The 15,839-nt window shown below is 42.6% G+C and overlaps 1 protein-coding gene across 1 annotated transcript in view; it reads left to right on the forward strand.

Moving 5' to 3' along the window:
* PGM1 (phosphoglucomutase 1) overlaps nt 1-15,562 on the forward strand; it is a 64,906-nt gene extending 49,344 nt beyond the window's left edge. Inside the window, exons 8-11 of the mRNA XM_077766130.1 lie at nt 6,046-6,181; nt 9,719-9,902; nt 12,403-12,537; nt 14,920-15,562. Of these exons, the coding sequence (XP_077622256.1) occupies nt 6,046-6,181; nt 9,719-9,902; nt 12,403-12,537; nt 14,920-15,009 (545 nt within the window). The 3' untranslated portion in view covers nt 15,010-15,562. The remainder of the gene's footprint in view (nt 1-6,045; nt 6,182-9,718; nt 9,903-12,402; nt 12,538-14,919) is intronic.
* The last annotated feature ends 277 nt before the right edge of the window (nt 15,563-15,839 follow it).

The following is a 15,839-nucleotide window of genomic DNA, read 5'->3' on the forward strand; positions in this document are numbered from 1 at the left end:
AAATTATTTTGCCCCCTAACTGAGGATGATGATATACACGTTTATACACAATGGCAGAGGACAAAGTGGTCAGTTCTGTCCCACCTTGAATTTGTTCGGAAACTGGGAAGGAAATAGAAAGTGAGATCACCGAATAGAATAGAATGTCACTGCTTTTGAAACGCTTCCTCAGGAAAATGGGGGGCTTGGGAAAGAAAGATAGGAAACCAGCTGAAGATGAACCTGGTGGCATAAGGAAACATGCCAGTCAGTTATGATCTCGCCAGGTCTAGAAGTTAGCACTATTTTTTTCCTGTTTCATCTTTGAAAGTTTCTAGCAATGATGCATCCTATGGGAATGATAACTAGAAGTAAAGCATTAATGCTTTGCAGATTTCTTTTAATGTTAATTTCTTATGAAAAGTTTCTCATATCTGTCCTTTTCATCAACTCATTCCTCAAATGTTTACTGATCTTTGATTGTGACCCAGATACTGAGTTAGGCTAAGGGGACACAATGCCGAGTATGACCTTGTATAGGGCTCTGTAAAGTCTGCATTTGGGGAAGGAAGTCAAACCCTGGCCAGGTAATTACAAGTGTGAAGAATGATCAGCATTGAAGTACAGAGTGCCCTGCGAGCTTTTAGTCAGGGCACCAATCTGTGGTGTAGAAGATTAGGTTTTCTGTTTGGTTCTCTGCATAGTCTAATTTTCATACCTCTTGAGTACATTTTCCTGTAGGTGAAGTCCCCATGGGAAGGTTAGAACATTCCATCTCTGGAGATTTGCCAGATAGAATGCCCCACTGAAACTAGGCTGATACCCTAATTATAAGTAACTCAGTTACACTATTACCCTGCATGTCTATTTTCCTCACCTGTATGTCTGTGCTTATTTGTGAGGGCAGGTAACATGTCTTATTCATCTTGGTATTTTCCTATGTACTTGGAACATGAGAGGCAGTGATTCATATCTGTTGAGTATAAAATGGAATTTGGGTTAATACAGTTTTTGCCTGTCAGGCACTTATTATATTCCCCAAAGGAAACAGTTCCAGAGACAGTCACAAGGCAGAACAGAGTTACTTGCTAAATGGAAAATCTGGGGGCTGCTGGGGGAGAGCCCCCAAACGCTCGAGTGATCTGGAAAAGGCTTCCTGAACAGCTTACCTGTCCTTTCAGAGTAAATTCATTTGTGCAAGAAAAGCCAAGGAGGACAAGACAGAGCAGGTCTGCTGAACCTCCCAGCCAGTCAATAGAGGTCTGACCATTCTTTGGGCAAAGCCTTCCTGAGAACTGGCTGTGTACCAGGCACCACCTAGGGATACAAGTCATGGTCTTGTACAAGCTACGATAGACTAGGGGTGAGCATGAAGGGCAACAAGAAGAGCATCCTGGTTTGGGTTGAGGTTGAAAGTCATTGCAGGAGATGTTAGCCAAGCTAATAGGTAGGTATGGAGTGGAAATTTTCAGGCAGAGAAAATAGCGTGTTTAGAAGACCAAAGGGGAGATAAAGATGGGCAGTGAGAGAGGGAGAAAGATAGAGACATGACAGATGGAAGAAAGTGTTTTCAGACAACTCCGTGATGCTCTTTTTCATTTGTTGCTCCCCCATCCTCAGACCCGTCACCTGGCAGAGGCAGGAGCCCAGCACCCCTGAGATGCCTATACTGGTAGATGGAACCTAATCCCTAAACTGTTAGCTTTTGGCTCCCTCAGCAAGGGTTGACATTTTTCTTGGCTGAAACCCAGAGTATGCTCTGACTGAGCTGAGTTTACACTTATCACAAGGTGCTGATTAGGCCGAAGTCAAGTGACAGGTGTTTGAAGATGCTGAAGGGGCAGAATCCCCATGCACTCAGTTGGTCTCTGAGCTGGACCAAATAAAAAGAGACCCAGTCCAAAGCCCACCACTGCTTTTGCATCAGCGAGGACTTGTGGTGCTTGCCCGTGGTGTTTCCCTTTTCTCACAATTGTGGGAGCTTGGCTTCATTTAAATTGAAAGAAATGACACCAGTAACTCACATTCATAATAAGAAAATTAGGTAAGGAAAAAGAGGAAAAAACACTGTGATCCCACTGCCCAGAGAAAAAAGCATATTGGGTTCTATTCTACTTTCTTCACCAGTATGTATAGTTAAGAGACATTATTTTTGAAAGCTTAATAAGGTAGTGGAAAGCATTCATTTTCCCCCAAAGTTTTTTATTTTTCCCTTATCTATAATGGTATTTTGCATTTATTTATATAGTACTCCGCAGTATATAGAATATTGCAACTTTCCATCACAGTGAAGTCTTAACAGTTGTGTGAGAAAGGTGACATTATCCTCATTGTACAAAGAAACTGAGGCTTAAAAATGTTATGTGACTTGTCCAAATTCAAACAGCGAATAAATAACAGTGTTTCAGATTCTGGTTTTGTGACTCTTAAATATAAAGCATTTTCCATTGAAATATAACCCCCATGACTGCAAAAGCAACAGCTTTAGAAAATACCCCCAATCGCACATGCACCCGTACACCACTGTTGTTTTTTTTCACTAGGAGCTTGTCATCATTCATTAGAACCCTAAAGAAAATGAATGTGTCCAGACTTTCTGAGCATTAGAGTTACCTCGAATTATGTATTAAAAAAATGTTTTTAACATATATTTATTCTTGAGAGACAGAGAGAGACAGATCGCCAGAGGGGGAGGGGAAGAGAGAGAGGGAGATACAGAATCTGAAGCAGGCTCCAGGCTCTGGGATGTCAGCACAGAGCCCAATGCGGGGCTCAAATACGTGAACTGCTAGATCATGACCTGAGCCAAAGTTGGACACTTAACTGACTGAGCCACCCAGGCGCCCCATAGAGTTACCTAGACTTTTGATTACATAAATGTGATTAGTGAGAGTAGTCAGACTTTACAGAAAGACTAGGGATCATGCAAAGCGAATAGAATAATTGTGTATGTTACCCAAGGCAGATATTTTGTTGATAATATTAGGTGTGTGATTTAGTTATCTCCAAATAACTTGATCACAGTTGGGTAAGATTTTTAGATTTTATTTTATTTTTTTTTACTTAGAACAGGAAAAGCACAAAGGAACACTATACTTTCAATCTAGCCCAAATAAATAAAATAAATAAATAAATAAGAAAATAAATAAATAAGAAAAAGAAAAAGGAAGGAAGAAAAATACCCCTGGGAGCACAGACAAATAATTCCAAAGCTGATACTTTTGTCATGAATTCTCAATATATATAGGGGAAGCTGCCAAAATCTTGGTGCTCTGGGTGAGCTATTGCCATAACATCATTTGCAAATGCTGTGAGGGCCAGAGAGCTAATTTCTGGATGGAAATAGCAATCCAGGCGAATCACAGTCCATAGATAATAAAATTAGGTAAACCAAACATTTGTTACATAAAGCGCTACAAGTATTGCCAAGTATCTCTGGTTTTGTCAGCATCCGGGTTCTGAGAACTATTGTTTCTAAAAGTGATATATCTTACTGAAGAGAAGATCTTTTGGAAAAAAAAAAAAGTTGTGGGTTTTTACGAACCAATAGGAGAAAGAGAAAGTATTGGAGTAGATTAATTAATTAACTCAATCATGTACTCCTTCACAGTTATTTACCTATTCCATGTGCTATGCTAGTCACCAGACTTAGTTATAAGGATAAATAAGAGATGTTTCTAAGATATACAGGAAAAGTGGGTGAAAAGCTCATAAATAGATCATCAAGGAGTGTGGCTCCACAGCAGAGGTTTTGAGCAGGTCTCTATAGGAAAAGAAAGAGAAAGTAGCTCATAACTGCCTAGGGAAGCTGGGAACTAGTCCCAGAGAGGAGAGGACATTTGAGTTGAATCCAAAAGGATGAAAAGGGGAAGGATATTCATGCCTACTATATAGCTAGCATTGCGAGATACTCTGACTTTCTAAGAAGAATAAGACTCAGTGGGAAGTCAAGAAGGGCAGACAGGCACACAAAGAATTCAAGGCATGATAAAATGCAGAGGACCATCAGAGAGGGATTGTATTGAGTCCTATTCAGAAGTCAGAAAGTAGCACTTAATATCTGTGTGTGGTGTTTTTTGGTTTTGTTTTGGTTTGTTTTGGAATAAGGAAGTTAAAGGCTAAAAAGGAGACTTCTGTCCCACATCAATCTCCTGGAAAGGGTCTCCAGAACACATGCAGAGGAAACAACTTGTTGGTTTAAGAAAGATTTTAGCAAGTACCTTAGAAGGGGACAGATATGCCACAGTTGATTTAACCAGGTTTTTGTTGGTTAAAGAAAGATGTTCTAGATTCGAGTTGCTGGATCCACAAGTAGGTTCATTTTTAGGGCTTTGATACTTTTTGCCAAATTGCTCTCCAGAAGATTGTAGCCCCGAGCTAGAATCCCATTTCCCTTAAACCTCCCCTGATACTAGGTGTTCTCATTTTAAAATTTGTGGCCATTTGTCAAGCAAGTAGCAGTTTCTCATTGTGGTTTTAACTTTAATTTGTTTTTTAAAAAAATAATGCTAGCTTCTTATGTGATTGGGTACCTGTATTTATTCTTTGGTGAATTGTTTATTTAGAGCCTTGGTCTGTATTTCTATTGAGGTTTTACTTTTTTCTTATATGTGTATATATATATATATTTTTTTTCTATATTGAATGTTTTAACCATCTATTTTATATTGCAAGTGTGTTTTTGTTTTTAAAGTTTGCCAGTGGCCTTTTACGTTTATCTATACTGATTTTGCTGTTAGAAATGACAACTTTAAAAACTTTATTTATTTATTTATTTATTTATTTAGAGAAAATGCATGCATGCACACATGAGTTGGGGAGGGACAGAGAGAGAGGAGAGAGAGAATCCCAAGGAGGCTTGGGATATCAGTGCAAAACCCTACACAGGACTTGATCTCACAAAATGTGAGATCATGACCTGAGCCAAAATCGAGAGTTGGTCACTTAACTAACAGCCATCCAGGTGCCCCTGAAATGGCAATTTTTAGTAGACAAATACCTAGATTTTTTTTCTTTATGAAATCTGTATTTGCCTGTATTTGCCATCCCTAAGACTTTAAAAAATATTTATATATATTTTATATTATATTGTATATTTATATCTTTATCTCTGTATATCTTATTTGTATATATCTTCTAGGATTTAAAGGTTTTCTGGTTTATTTGAGAGAGAGCACGAGTGGGGGAAAAGGGCAGAGGAAGGAGAGAGAATCTTAAGCACGTTCCATGCTCAGTGTGTAGCTCAATCCCATGACCCTGGGATCATGACCTAAGCTGAAACCAAGAGTTGGACGCTCAACTGACTGAGCCACCCAGGTGCCCCTAAAACTTTTCAAGTTTTGCACTTGAATATCTAATCCATCTGGAAATCTTTTTGGTATAGTGTTTTATAGGGGAAAAAAAAATTCCTGAATTTTTCCTCAACTGTTTACTTTCCTAAANAAGTAATTCATTCTTTTCCTATAGACTTGAAGTTCTACACATTCATCATATATTCAAGTCACATATGTGTATGGGTCTTTTTCTGGATATTCTCTTTTGTTGCATTAAGCTACCAGATTTTTAATTATTGTATATTTATAATGGTCATGTTCATCCATTATTTGTTTAAGATTTATTTTACTGTTTTCTGCTCACATTCATACTTTATAAATGATATATCAAGTTCTACCAAATAATTCCACTGACGTATTTATTGGCATTTGCTGTAAATATCTAAATTACTTCACTAAGCATCAATTTCTTTTCAATACCAGGTTGCTTTGTTCAGTATGTGTTCAAGTTCAATATGTGTTCAAGTTCCTCAGTAAAGGAACTTACTTTACTGAGAGAGAGAGAGGCGGAGAGAGAGAATCTTAAGCAGGCTCCACACTCAGCACAGAGCTCGACACAGGGCTCGGTCCTATCACACTGGGATCATGACCTGAGCTGAAATCAAGTCAGATGCTCCACCATCTGGAGCATCTTTTTGGTTGGGTCTACGTGTTTATTATTGAGTTCATTCCCAAATGTTTTAGAGAAATCACGTTTCTCACAGCTGTTTGCTGTCCCCCCCACCCCCACCAGGTTCTGACCACATCCGTGAGAAGGATGGACTCTGGGCTGTTCTCGCTTGGCTCTCCATTCTAGCCACCCGCAAACAGAGTGTGGAGGACATTCTCAAAGATCACTGGCAAAAGTATGGCCGGAATTTCTTCACCAGGTAAGTCACAGCCTGGCTGGAGTACGGAGGTAGGGTGAGAGAGAGAATCCTCCACTGGAAGAGAGAATCCTCACATGTACAAATTCTTCCCTGTCTCAAGTGATAATAAAACCCTAGTTCATCAAGCCTCTGCAAATTGAAGGATTTTAAAATAATTCAGTCAGGGTCCAAAGAAATTGCATCTTTTATGTTAGCCATAAGGAATGAGACTTAAAAATTTAATTAATATATTCAAAAGAATAAATGTTTTGTAAGCTTTTTAAATGTCCCTGAAGGTATGGGGTGCCTGGGTGGCTTCCATGGTGGAGCATCTGACTTGATTTTGGCTCAGGTCATGATCCTGGTGTGATAGGATCGAGCCCTGTGTCGAGCTCTGTGCTGAGTGTGGAGCCTGCTTAAGAGTCTCTCTCTCCACCTCTGCCCGTCTCCCCCACTCATGCATGCTCTCTCTGTCTCTAAAAAGTTCTTTAAAATTTTTAAAAAGTAAAAATAAATGTTTAATGTACCTGCAGGTGGACATGATAATTGCGTTGAATTTGAATTCCAAAGAAAGGATTAGAGTTTTATTTCTGCCCCTTAGTGCACTGGGAAGTCATTTAACCTCTCTAACAGAAAACTGTACTCATTTCTCTTGTTGGTAGAAATGGAAATAACAGTCTGCATTGAGTAGATTAAATGAAATAGGAGTCAGAAAGTGTTTTATAAACTCTGGGGCACTCAAGTATGGAAACTTTTTTTCTGAAATTATGGAAACAATTATGCTTAGTCTAAATCAACTTTTCTGACTCATTAAAATAGGTCCCCAAAGGCTGCATACTTGTCAATACTTCTTTCATTGATTCAATAAATATTGACTGTGTACCTACTTTACTCCAGGCACTGGGGATTCAACAGTGAACAAAACACTTCGAATACTTAGTAATTCCTCTTTGCCATGCACACTTCTATTTTTAAAAAGGCATATTTTTTTTTGAGTAGTGCTTCACTAATTCCAATTTGCATTTCCCCTGGTAAGTGTAAAAATCTAACAAAAGTTTCCCTAAATTTCTCGTATTTCCTAGAAGGAAATACGAGAAAAAGGAGAGTAGATGAATTGTTTATCTGTAAGAAATGGATAGATGTAATTTCTTTGGACCTCAGTTGCCTTTTCTATAAAACAGGTGAGTTAAATTAGAGAATTTAAAAAATATATCACAGATTGAATCATCCACGATCTCTGGATGGTCAGTAAGAATTTAACTGATTCTTAAATCAGTTAAGCAATTCAGCCTCCTTAGTCAGAATCCCTTTATCAACTTTGGAGAAGTTCATTGCTGTCTCCCTAAAGTCATTCTTTTGAGGAAGGTAGAAATAATAACTGCCACATGGTACTGGAACAGTACCTGGGAACCAAGGCAAGAATCTCTACTTTCTAAGAACCAGAAAAACCTGGTAATTCAGAACAGCAGTCGTGAACTCTTCAGAGCCTGGAGTGTCATGAAGGCAGGACCATCTCTGTTTTGTGTTTCTTGGTATCGCACAACACCTCACTCATAGTGCACTGTAAATATGCTTTGAATTTTTTTTTAATATTTTTATTTATTTCTAGGAGAGAGAGAGAGAGACAGCGCGAGCAGGGGAGGGTCAGAGAGAGAGGGAGTCACAGACTGAAACAGGCTCCAGGCTCTGAGCTGGCAGTCAGCACAGAGCCCGACGCGGGGCTCGAACCCACGAACCGCGAGATCATGACCTAAGCGAAAGTTGGACACTTAACCGACTAAGCCACCCAGGCACCCCTGCTTTGAATTTTTTTATGTCTATTTATCTTTGAAGGAGAGAGAGAGTGTGTGTGAGCAGGGTAGGGGCAGAAAGAGAGAGGAGACACAGAATCCGAAGCAGGCTCCAGGCTACAAGCTGTCAGCACAGAGCCCGAGGCGGGGCTTAAACCCATGAACTGTGAGATCATGACCTGAGCCGAAGTTGGACAATTAACCACCTGAGCCACCCAGGCGCCCCTTGTAAATATGCTTTGAATAAATAAATGAATGAGTTAACACAATGAGTCAACAAGTGAACAGTAGCCAGTAACCCTAAAGTTAGGAGGGTTTGTTTGGAGAAGGAAGGTGTCACTCTTGAATCAGTTAAAAGTCTCCATCTAAAAAACCATTTTAACATATTTTTATCAATGTCAAATAATTGCTAAATAAGTATTTCAAATAAAGTCCCTAGAACCTCCATTTATGGTTAATTAAGATTCTACTGTACCCTCACTTATTTAACAAAAGTACTAGACACCTCGGCATGCATTGTTCCATGTCAGCCTCAAAGCAGTTCTTGATAAGACAACTGAGATTCTGGGAGATGAAGCAACTTGCCCAGAGCTGCACAGTTAGTAACTGATAGAGGCTAGATTCGTAGCCTGCTCTAGGGCCAAAGCGCAGATTTTTTCCATCTTACCCCTCTGTGCCTAGGATTTATAGAACACTCCCCACAAATACCCAAAGGTCACAGATGCAAAGCACAAACACCTGGTTGTAATTTCTTGCTGTTTATCATTTTAACTAGGGAAAAGAGCTGACTTCAAGATTAAGGGGACTCTTGTCCTTGATTCATAGAATCCTGGAGCCAGAACAGGTTGGCCTTAATTCCCCAGTATTTCTCATGTCTCAGAGGCGTCATCTTACACATGTCATATTTGTGTCACTATCACAAATAAATATAGACTCTGCTGTCTTGAGCCTCTAAAAAATCACTCTCTCAAGAGGGTATGTGCCACTATGTCAAGAAAATCCACCTGTAAGAATCTTTAACCTCATAAGAAAGAAGTCCAGAACAATTCTTATAGTAATAATAACAGTTAAAGAATTTCTTTTATGATCGTTTTTTCCTTTGACCCTTTTGTGTCCACACAAGGCCTCCTCTGTGAGGATGAAGCCAAAGCACTTTGGACCAGAATCTACCTCCACTGAAAGGACAGAGGCATTTCAGATGTAAAGACTTAGGGTTTGGCTCCTTCCATCTGGTCAGTGAAAACTTGGCCTCATGTTCGGAAGCTCCTGTGGAGATTGGAACTCTTCCTTGGCCAAAATCTCAGCAGCCTCAGGCAGGTCCCAGACTGGGAGCTGTCCCAGCATTTATCCCAAAGAAGCTCTAGGAGTTTGGAAGGGAAGTGCCTGAGTCACATGCTCCTTGATGCAGAATTCTCTAGAGATAACATTGTATTTAATTCTACCTCCTCAGGATGTGGTGATTAAAGGTTAGATAGAATCTCTCAAAAGCCTTTCTTTGAAGCTTATGAGAGCTTATTCTGTAGAAAAGCCAAGATGGCAGTTTTCTGCTTATTCAGAAGCTCCTAACCCTTTCCTGAAATCCTGCAAAGCTTTCCTTTCATCCCTGACCTGCTCCCTCCCCAGAGATGGACAAGGTGGGCCTTTTGCCAGCTTCTTCTGAAGTTAGGTGGTTTTGGGGAGACGGCCAAATAAATGTTGAAGAAAATGGTAATTTACCTCAGTGTGATGTGAAGTCAGCCCGGCGCCCTACCTTTGTGACTTCTTGCAGGTATGATTATGAGGAAGTGGAGGCTGAGGGCGCCAACAAGATGATGAAGGACTTGGAGGCTTTGATATCTGATCGCTCCTTTGTGGGGAAACAGTTCTCAGTGGGTGATAAGGTTTACACTGTGGAGAAAATTGACAACTTTGAATACAGTGACCCAGTGGATGGAAGCGTTTCAAGGAATCAGGTAGGAACAGATTTATGTGAATCGGGAGAGAGGCCTCAGAGCCTCATCTCCGAAATCTCAAGAGAAAAAGGAAAAAAGCCACTTGATCATTTCTCCTTTGCTGCCTTGTTTTCCTAGGGTTGCCAGTTTGCGGCTGGGTCACACACAGCTTACAAATATACTCGTAGGGAAATGGGTTTTGCCCTGGTTCTGTGCACTCCCGTCTGCCCTCCTCCTGGGATTCTTAGCTTCAGCTCCAGAGGGATTTTTACAGCCTCCAGAATCCTGCACAAGGCATTGTGTTGAATGCATGTGCAGAACGCAGCTCTAGAATCCAGAGGTGGAAAGGTGAACAACTGCCTTAGATATCAATCCCCTTTTTTCTCCCAAGAGATTATAGCAGAATGCCAGCCCTAAGAGTGTCATTGTAGACGTTCCTCTGGTGTGTTCTGATTTCTAAAAAAAGAAGAAAAAATGACGAGGCATTCCAGCCTTAGAAATGTTAACTGTTATTCCCGTAGCAGGTGACATACAGCCAACCCTAACACAGCAGCGCATAGTGAGATAGTCACAGTTGAGAGCCTGGACCATGTCTGGATGGGGTCGGAGCTGTTAGGGTTTCCCTTGGTGAGTGCAAGGGACCCAAGGCTGCAGGCTAGGTTAGTCCTTATCCAGGCTTCTCACAAACACCCAGGGCCTGGGGTCCTGTTTCCTCTGATTCTGCTGTTGTCACAGGATGGATTCTCCACTAATAATTGAGAAGCAGAGATAATAAAGAAGGAGGTGAATATTCTGTTACAGCTCTCCAGTTTGCTTTTTCCTGAAAGACCCAGATTTTTGGCCTGGTCCTTCTCAAGGCATCTGACAGCTTTGAAGGAGATGGACTGCAGGATTGATTCAGTGCCTCTCTGGAGAGCAGGAAGCGGACGGGTGGATGGAGCGTGGTCACTGCGGCCCTCAGTGCCAGGAGTCTCCCGTCCTCAAAATACGGGCACAGTGGGCTTTCTCCCTATGCCTCTTCAGCCCCTGTGAGAACTCTGGGTCCAGTATGGATGGTTGTAAGTGATGTCAGATAATTGGAAAGAGAGGCCAGGGTAGAGTAGGTGGTGGATATGGAAAGGGAGAGGGTGGGGCCTGGAAGATGGCAGAGCAGAGCAGAAGTTTTTGTGGAGAAGCCTTCAGAGAGAAAGTGGGCATTTATGGGAAAGTGAACCCCAACTCTGCCATGCACTCAGCATCTGCGAGATGGGAGGAGGGGAGCTGAAGAGTGTCGGCATGAGTGCATGTGAGGCTCTCTACACTCTGTGAGGAAGGACTCAGCAGCTTCGCATTCTATAACCAGAAAGTCTGGGCATTTAGCTGAAAGACCAGGTAGGAGGGAGAATCTTGTGGAGTAGATATAGCACCTGCCATCAAGTGAAAAGAATTTAGAAGCTTCACATTGAAGCTCTGGGAGAGGTAGACCAACCCAGGATGTTTCTAGAAAGCAAGATATGGTAAACGGGAGTTAACTCTATCCTCCCCATGATGAGGGAGTCAGGAATGTACTGTGTGCATTTGATTTGCTGTCTTCACTGCTGAATGGCACAATTAAACCCTCGAGGCAGTTGGTGACCAATAGCAGGTGAGGAGCAGTGTCTTTCCTTTTGGTTGGCCTTTGGCTTTATGGGAGAAGTTCTTCTTTGTATGGGAGAATGACAGACTCACAAAGGCTAGAGAGTTCTCAGATAACTGCCTTGCCAAACCTTCCTACCTCTCACTGCAGAGTATCTACCCAAGGGTCTTCAACCTCAGGTCCCCTGAAGCAAGAAGATTATTGAGGATGAGAAATGCTGCCGGGTGGGGGTGGGAGAAGAAGGCAGCAGAGGGTCAGGGGCATGGGTCTGCATGGCTCCAACATGGACCTGGCCTTGAGTCCTCAATCATGTGTGGGGAGATTGATCACAGGATCCCGCTTGATAGGTTGGGAATAGCCAGCTTCCGCCATCTGGGGCATGCAGCCTCATGTTCTCTCTTTGAGGTTCTCTATCAGTGTTTTGCAAAGAGTTCTCCCTCTCATCTGTCTGGAATCTCATCTGCTCTGGTTTCAGCCCATTCTGTCCATGTTTTCCTCCTGATCTGGGGATCAGATTTCTGCATCTAGTGGCATATTTGTTTACTTATTTATCAGGCTTCAAACTGGAATGATTAGTCCATAAATTACAGGGAAGTGGGGAGAGGGTGACAGCAGGCCTGTGTCATCCAGCACCCCTGTGCCCCGTGTCAGATCTCCCGCCTGACCCTGGGAATGCTTCTCCTCCTCCCCCCACTACCGTGAGCTCAGCCCCCTTTGGCTGGATGCAGTGACAGGCTGACCAAGGCAGACTCATGGGGCTTAACTGCTACCATTTATCAAGAATCTAATCCTCCAATTGATCACGTATGGGTGAAATTAGATCTCCAACATGAACCCCTTGTAATTTGCCAGCCTTCAGTTTCCCTTCCAGCATGTGGGGATGACATCTCTGCTTTTCTGTTCCAGGGCTTGCGGCTCATTTTTGCAGATGGCTCTCGTATCATCTTTCGACTGAGCGGCACTGGGAGTGCAGGGGCGACCATTCGGCTGTACATCGACAGCTATGAGAAGGACATTGCCAAGATCTACCAGGACCCCCAGGTAATGCCCAAGCCTTGTGCCCTGGCTAGTTGTTTCTGTTGGAGGGAATGAGAGTGGTTGCGCGGAGTCTGTGCGATCACAACCCATTTCTCAAATGGCCAAACACATGTGCTCACTTTTCTCCATGTCTCCTTCAGTAAGTACAGCATAACAACAGTCCTAGCTGACAATTATCTCAGTACTTTCTATTGGCCATGCTCTGTTCTAAACGCATTACCCAACTGGATTGACTCATTTAAGTCTCAAATGAGGTAGACTCTATGATTACCCCCACTACAGATAGAGAAACAGGCAGAGAAAGGTTAAGTGGCAGTTAATAGGGTTACATGCCTGGTAAGCAACAGATTCAGGACAACTGATCTTCAAATCAGCCCCTCCTCCAATGTTCTGGTCTGTCACTGGTTGTTTGCCACTTTGCTTGGTCTGATTGCCTGTTCTGGCAGAGCACACGTTGGGGGGGGGGGGGTGCAGATGGTTTCACGACTCAGAAATAAAGGTCTTTATGGAAGAGTCTGCAGACTTGCAGCCTGGCGGTTTGGGTTCCCGGCCCTACGTGAAGAATCTCTAGAAGTATGTCAGAGTGAGGAGGGACTCTGGGGCCAGGGGTGGGGCAGAGAACTTGGAGGACAGCCACCCAAGGGGAGGAGCCGAGGTGGGGCCAGTGGCACACAGGGGACTTTCGCCTCATATGTTCCTCACGCACCGGTCTTGACAAATGCTCCTCCAGCCAGAGTTCTATAGCCAAAATTTTTAGGAAGTATTGTGGTACATTAACCCCATCCTCGCATAATACCCAGTGTGCCTTAAGGGTTCTGAGAAAACTGATGATGAAGGCACCTGTTTAAGTGGCATCTCACCATGCTTATTTTCCCACAAAACCTTTTCTAGTTAAAATCCTAGGAAGCTCATTTGGAAAGCCTTGGCATAGTGGCTTTGAGCATAAGTTTTGGAGTTAGGTTATTATTTTAAGTTCAGTTCCTGCTGCCTGAGTAGCCGTGTGTCTGTGGGCAAGTCATTCCAGTGCTGTGAGCTGCTTTCCTGGTAGAATCCTACCTGCCTCATAGGGTTATTATGGGGATTTAAGGAGGCAAGTGATGCAAACTTCTAAACGCTGTGCCTGGCGCATAGGACCAGGTTGTGACGTGTGGCTCCGATAGTTGTTGTTATCATAAAAGGAGGGAGGTGAGAGGATGCTTCACTTTTACACTTTTTACGGTGGCCAGACTCCAGTTTCAATCACTGCCAGATCTCTGTTGGGCCATAGGTATCCCTAAAACTTAAACCAAAGCCAATGGCGTCTGCATTATAGACCCACAGAATAACAGAGCAAGAGGAAAGGAAGAAGGAAATTGTTTTCTTTGTCTTAACACCTGGCACATGGTCAATACAAAGAAAGAATGAAAGATCAGTTTCTTTGAACCAAGTGTCCANAGATGTACCGCTGTTCCAGCTAGGAGATGCCTTCCCTGACCTGGGGAGCTGTTCGGCATCAGCCTCAACACTTTCTGGGACTGTGGGAGCCCTGGTGGGGGAAGGGCATGTGGCGTGGACAGCATGTGGAGTTGCTTCTGTGGCTTTCACCCGGAAATAATGAGTTGCTGGAGATTAAGATGAGGGAAAGCAACAGTAGGTGGTAGGAAATGAACTACTCTTGGCTCTGCCCTTGAGTCATTTGGTTAAATCACTTCATCTTTTTGGATATCAGTTTCTTCATCTGTAAAATGGGCAGTTTAGCTAGATAGGTTTTTTTTTGTTTAAAAACATATTAAATAATATTTATATTTATAAACATATTTGTAAATGTAAAATACATTTATATTGTATTTTAATATAAATAATGTAAAATATTTATATTTATATTATTCTGTAACAGTAGAATTCTCTCCCCCCATCCCCCCAAGTGAGAGCTAGATGGGAGGAGAGTGTTGTGGCATTTCGAAAAGATCTCTTTGGGTACAGTGTGGGAAACAAATTAGAGGATGCAGAAATGGAAGCAGAAGCACCATTGTTCCAGGTAAGAAAGAGAACCTTGATTTAGAAAGATCTGTGGCCCTGGGAGAGATGGAGAGAAATGGCGGCCATTGGAAAATACTTAGAAGGTAAAAGTCACATAGGCTTGCTGATAGATTGGAGGAGAATGTGGGAGAAGAAGGGGTCAGGAGTAACTCTTAGCTGTTCATTAGCTTTATTTGGTGGGCCGTGGTGTTGAGTCATTGAGATAGGGATGCCGGAAGCAGGTTTTAGCCTTGCAGAGTTGAGGAGCCTTTGGGAAGTGGGAGCAGGCCATCAGATGTGTGGGTCTTAGAGGCAATCTGAGGGCTGGAGCTGTGGATCTGTGTCTAGAGAAAGTAATGGAAAGGGTTCTCCTTGTGTCTCCCTCAGGTCATGTTGGCCCCCCTTATTTCCATTGCTCTGAAGGTGTCTCAACTCCAAGAAAGGACGGGGCGCACTGCACCCACTGTTATCACCTAAGAAGACAGGCCAGATGCGGTACGTCCCTCCACCCCGGACCCTCCAAGTCATCTGATTGAAGAGCATGGACAGAAGCAAAGCGTATTCACCCAGGCTTCTTAGGATTCGTTTTTTTTCCACTAACTAGTTGTTGATGAATGGCACTTTGGTGCGACACTGCCATTTGTGGGAAAGAGGGAAAGAGGACCCAGGGGCTTATGCTAATGCCACCTCCTTTTCATGCCCTTAGGCCCTGCTGCTGTGTGGGTATTTGTCTCCCTAGCACCAGCTTCTGTTTACTACAGTGTGAGATGGAGGTGGAGCTTCAGCTAGTGAGGCCATTTCTCATCCTTAGAATGTACCAATGAAATGACAGTGCAGGTTCTATTCTCGGTGAATCCTTCCCCCATTAACTGTTTACATGTAACCCAGCAAAATGCGATTTCTGGTGCCTTCTCCCCAATCAGTTCTTTCCTCAGAGTGAGACGTACTTGTCTACAGATTTCTGCCTTGTTTTGCAGCATAGTCCCAGTCACACAAATATTTTGGGCTATTAAAGCAAAATAAGCTACTATTTCTTGATGTCTTTTTTTTTTCTTGACAGCAAAATGCTCTTTCAGTTTCAGAAAGGAAATTGATTTTTTTTTTTTTTAAAGGAAGGTGTTGTATTTTGTTTTGATGTCCTAGATGGAAAACAAAATATTCTAGGTGCTAGGTTTAAAATCCTTGTGCTCAAAAACTGGAATTTCAGGTCTTAGCCGGGTCAACTGAGCCCTGGCCCCATCTGAAGTGGATAAAGTAAACTTGACCTGGTTAATTTGGAATATGGGAAAGCGAGATTTTCAGGAGAT

The sequence above is a fragment of the Crocuta crocuta genome, unplaced genomic scaffold (assembly GCF_008692635.1).
Source record: "Crocuta crocuta isolate KB4526 unplaced genomic scaffold, BGI_CrCroc_1.0 scaffold155, whole genome shotgun sequence".
Lineage (NCBI taxonomy): Eukaryota > Metazoa > Chordata > Mammalia > Carnivora > Hyaenidae > Crocuta > Crocuta crocuta.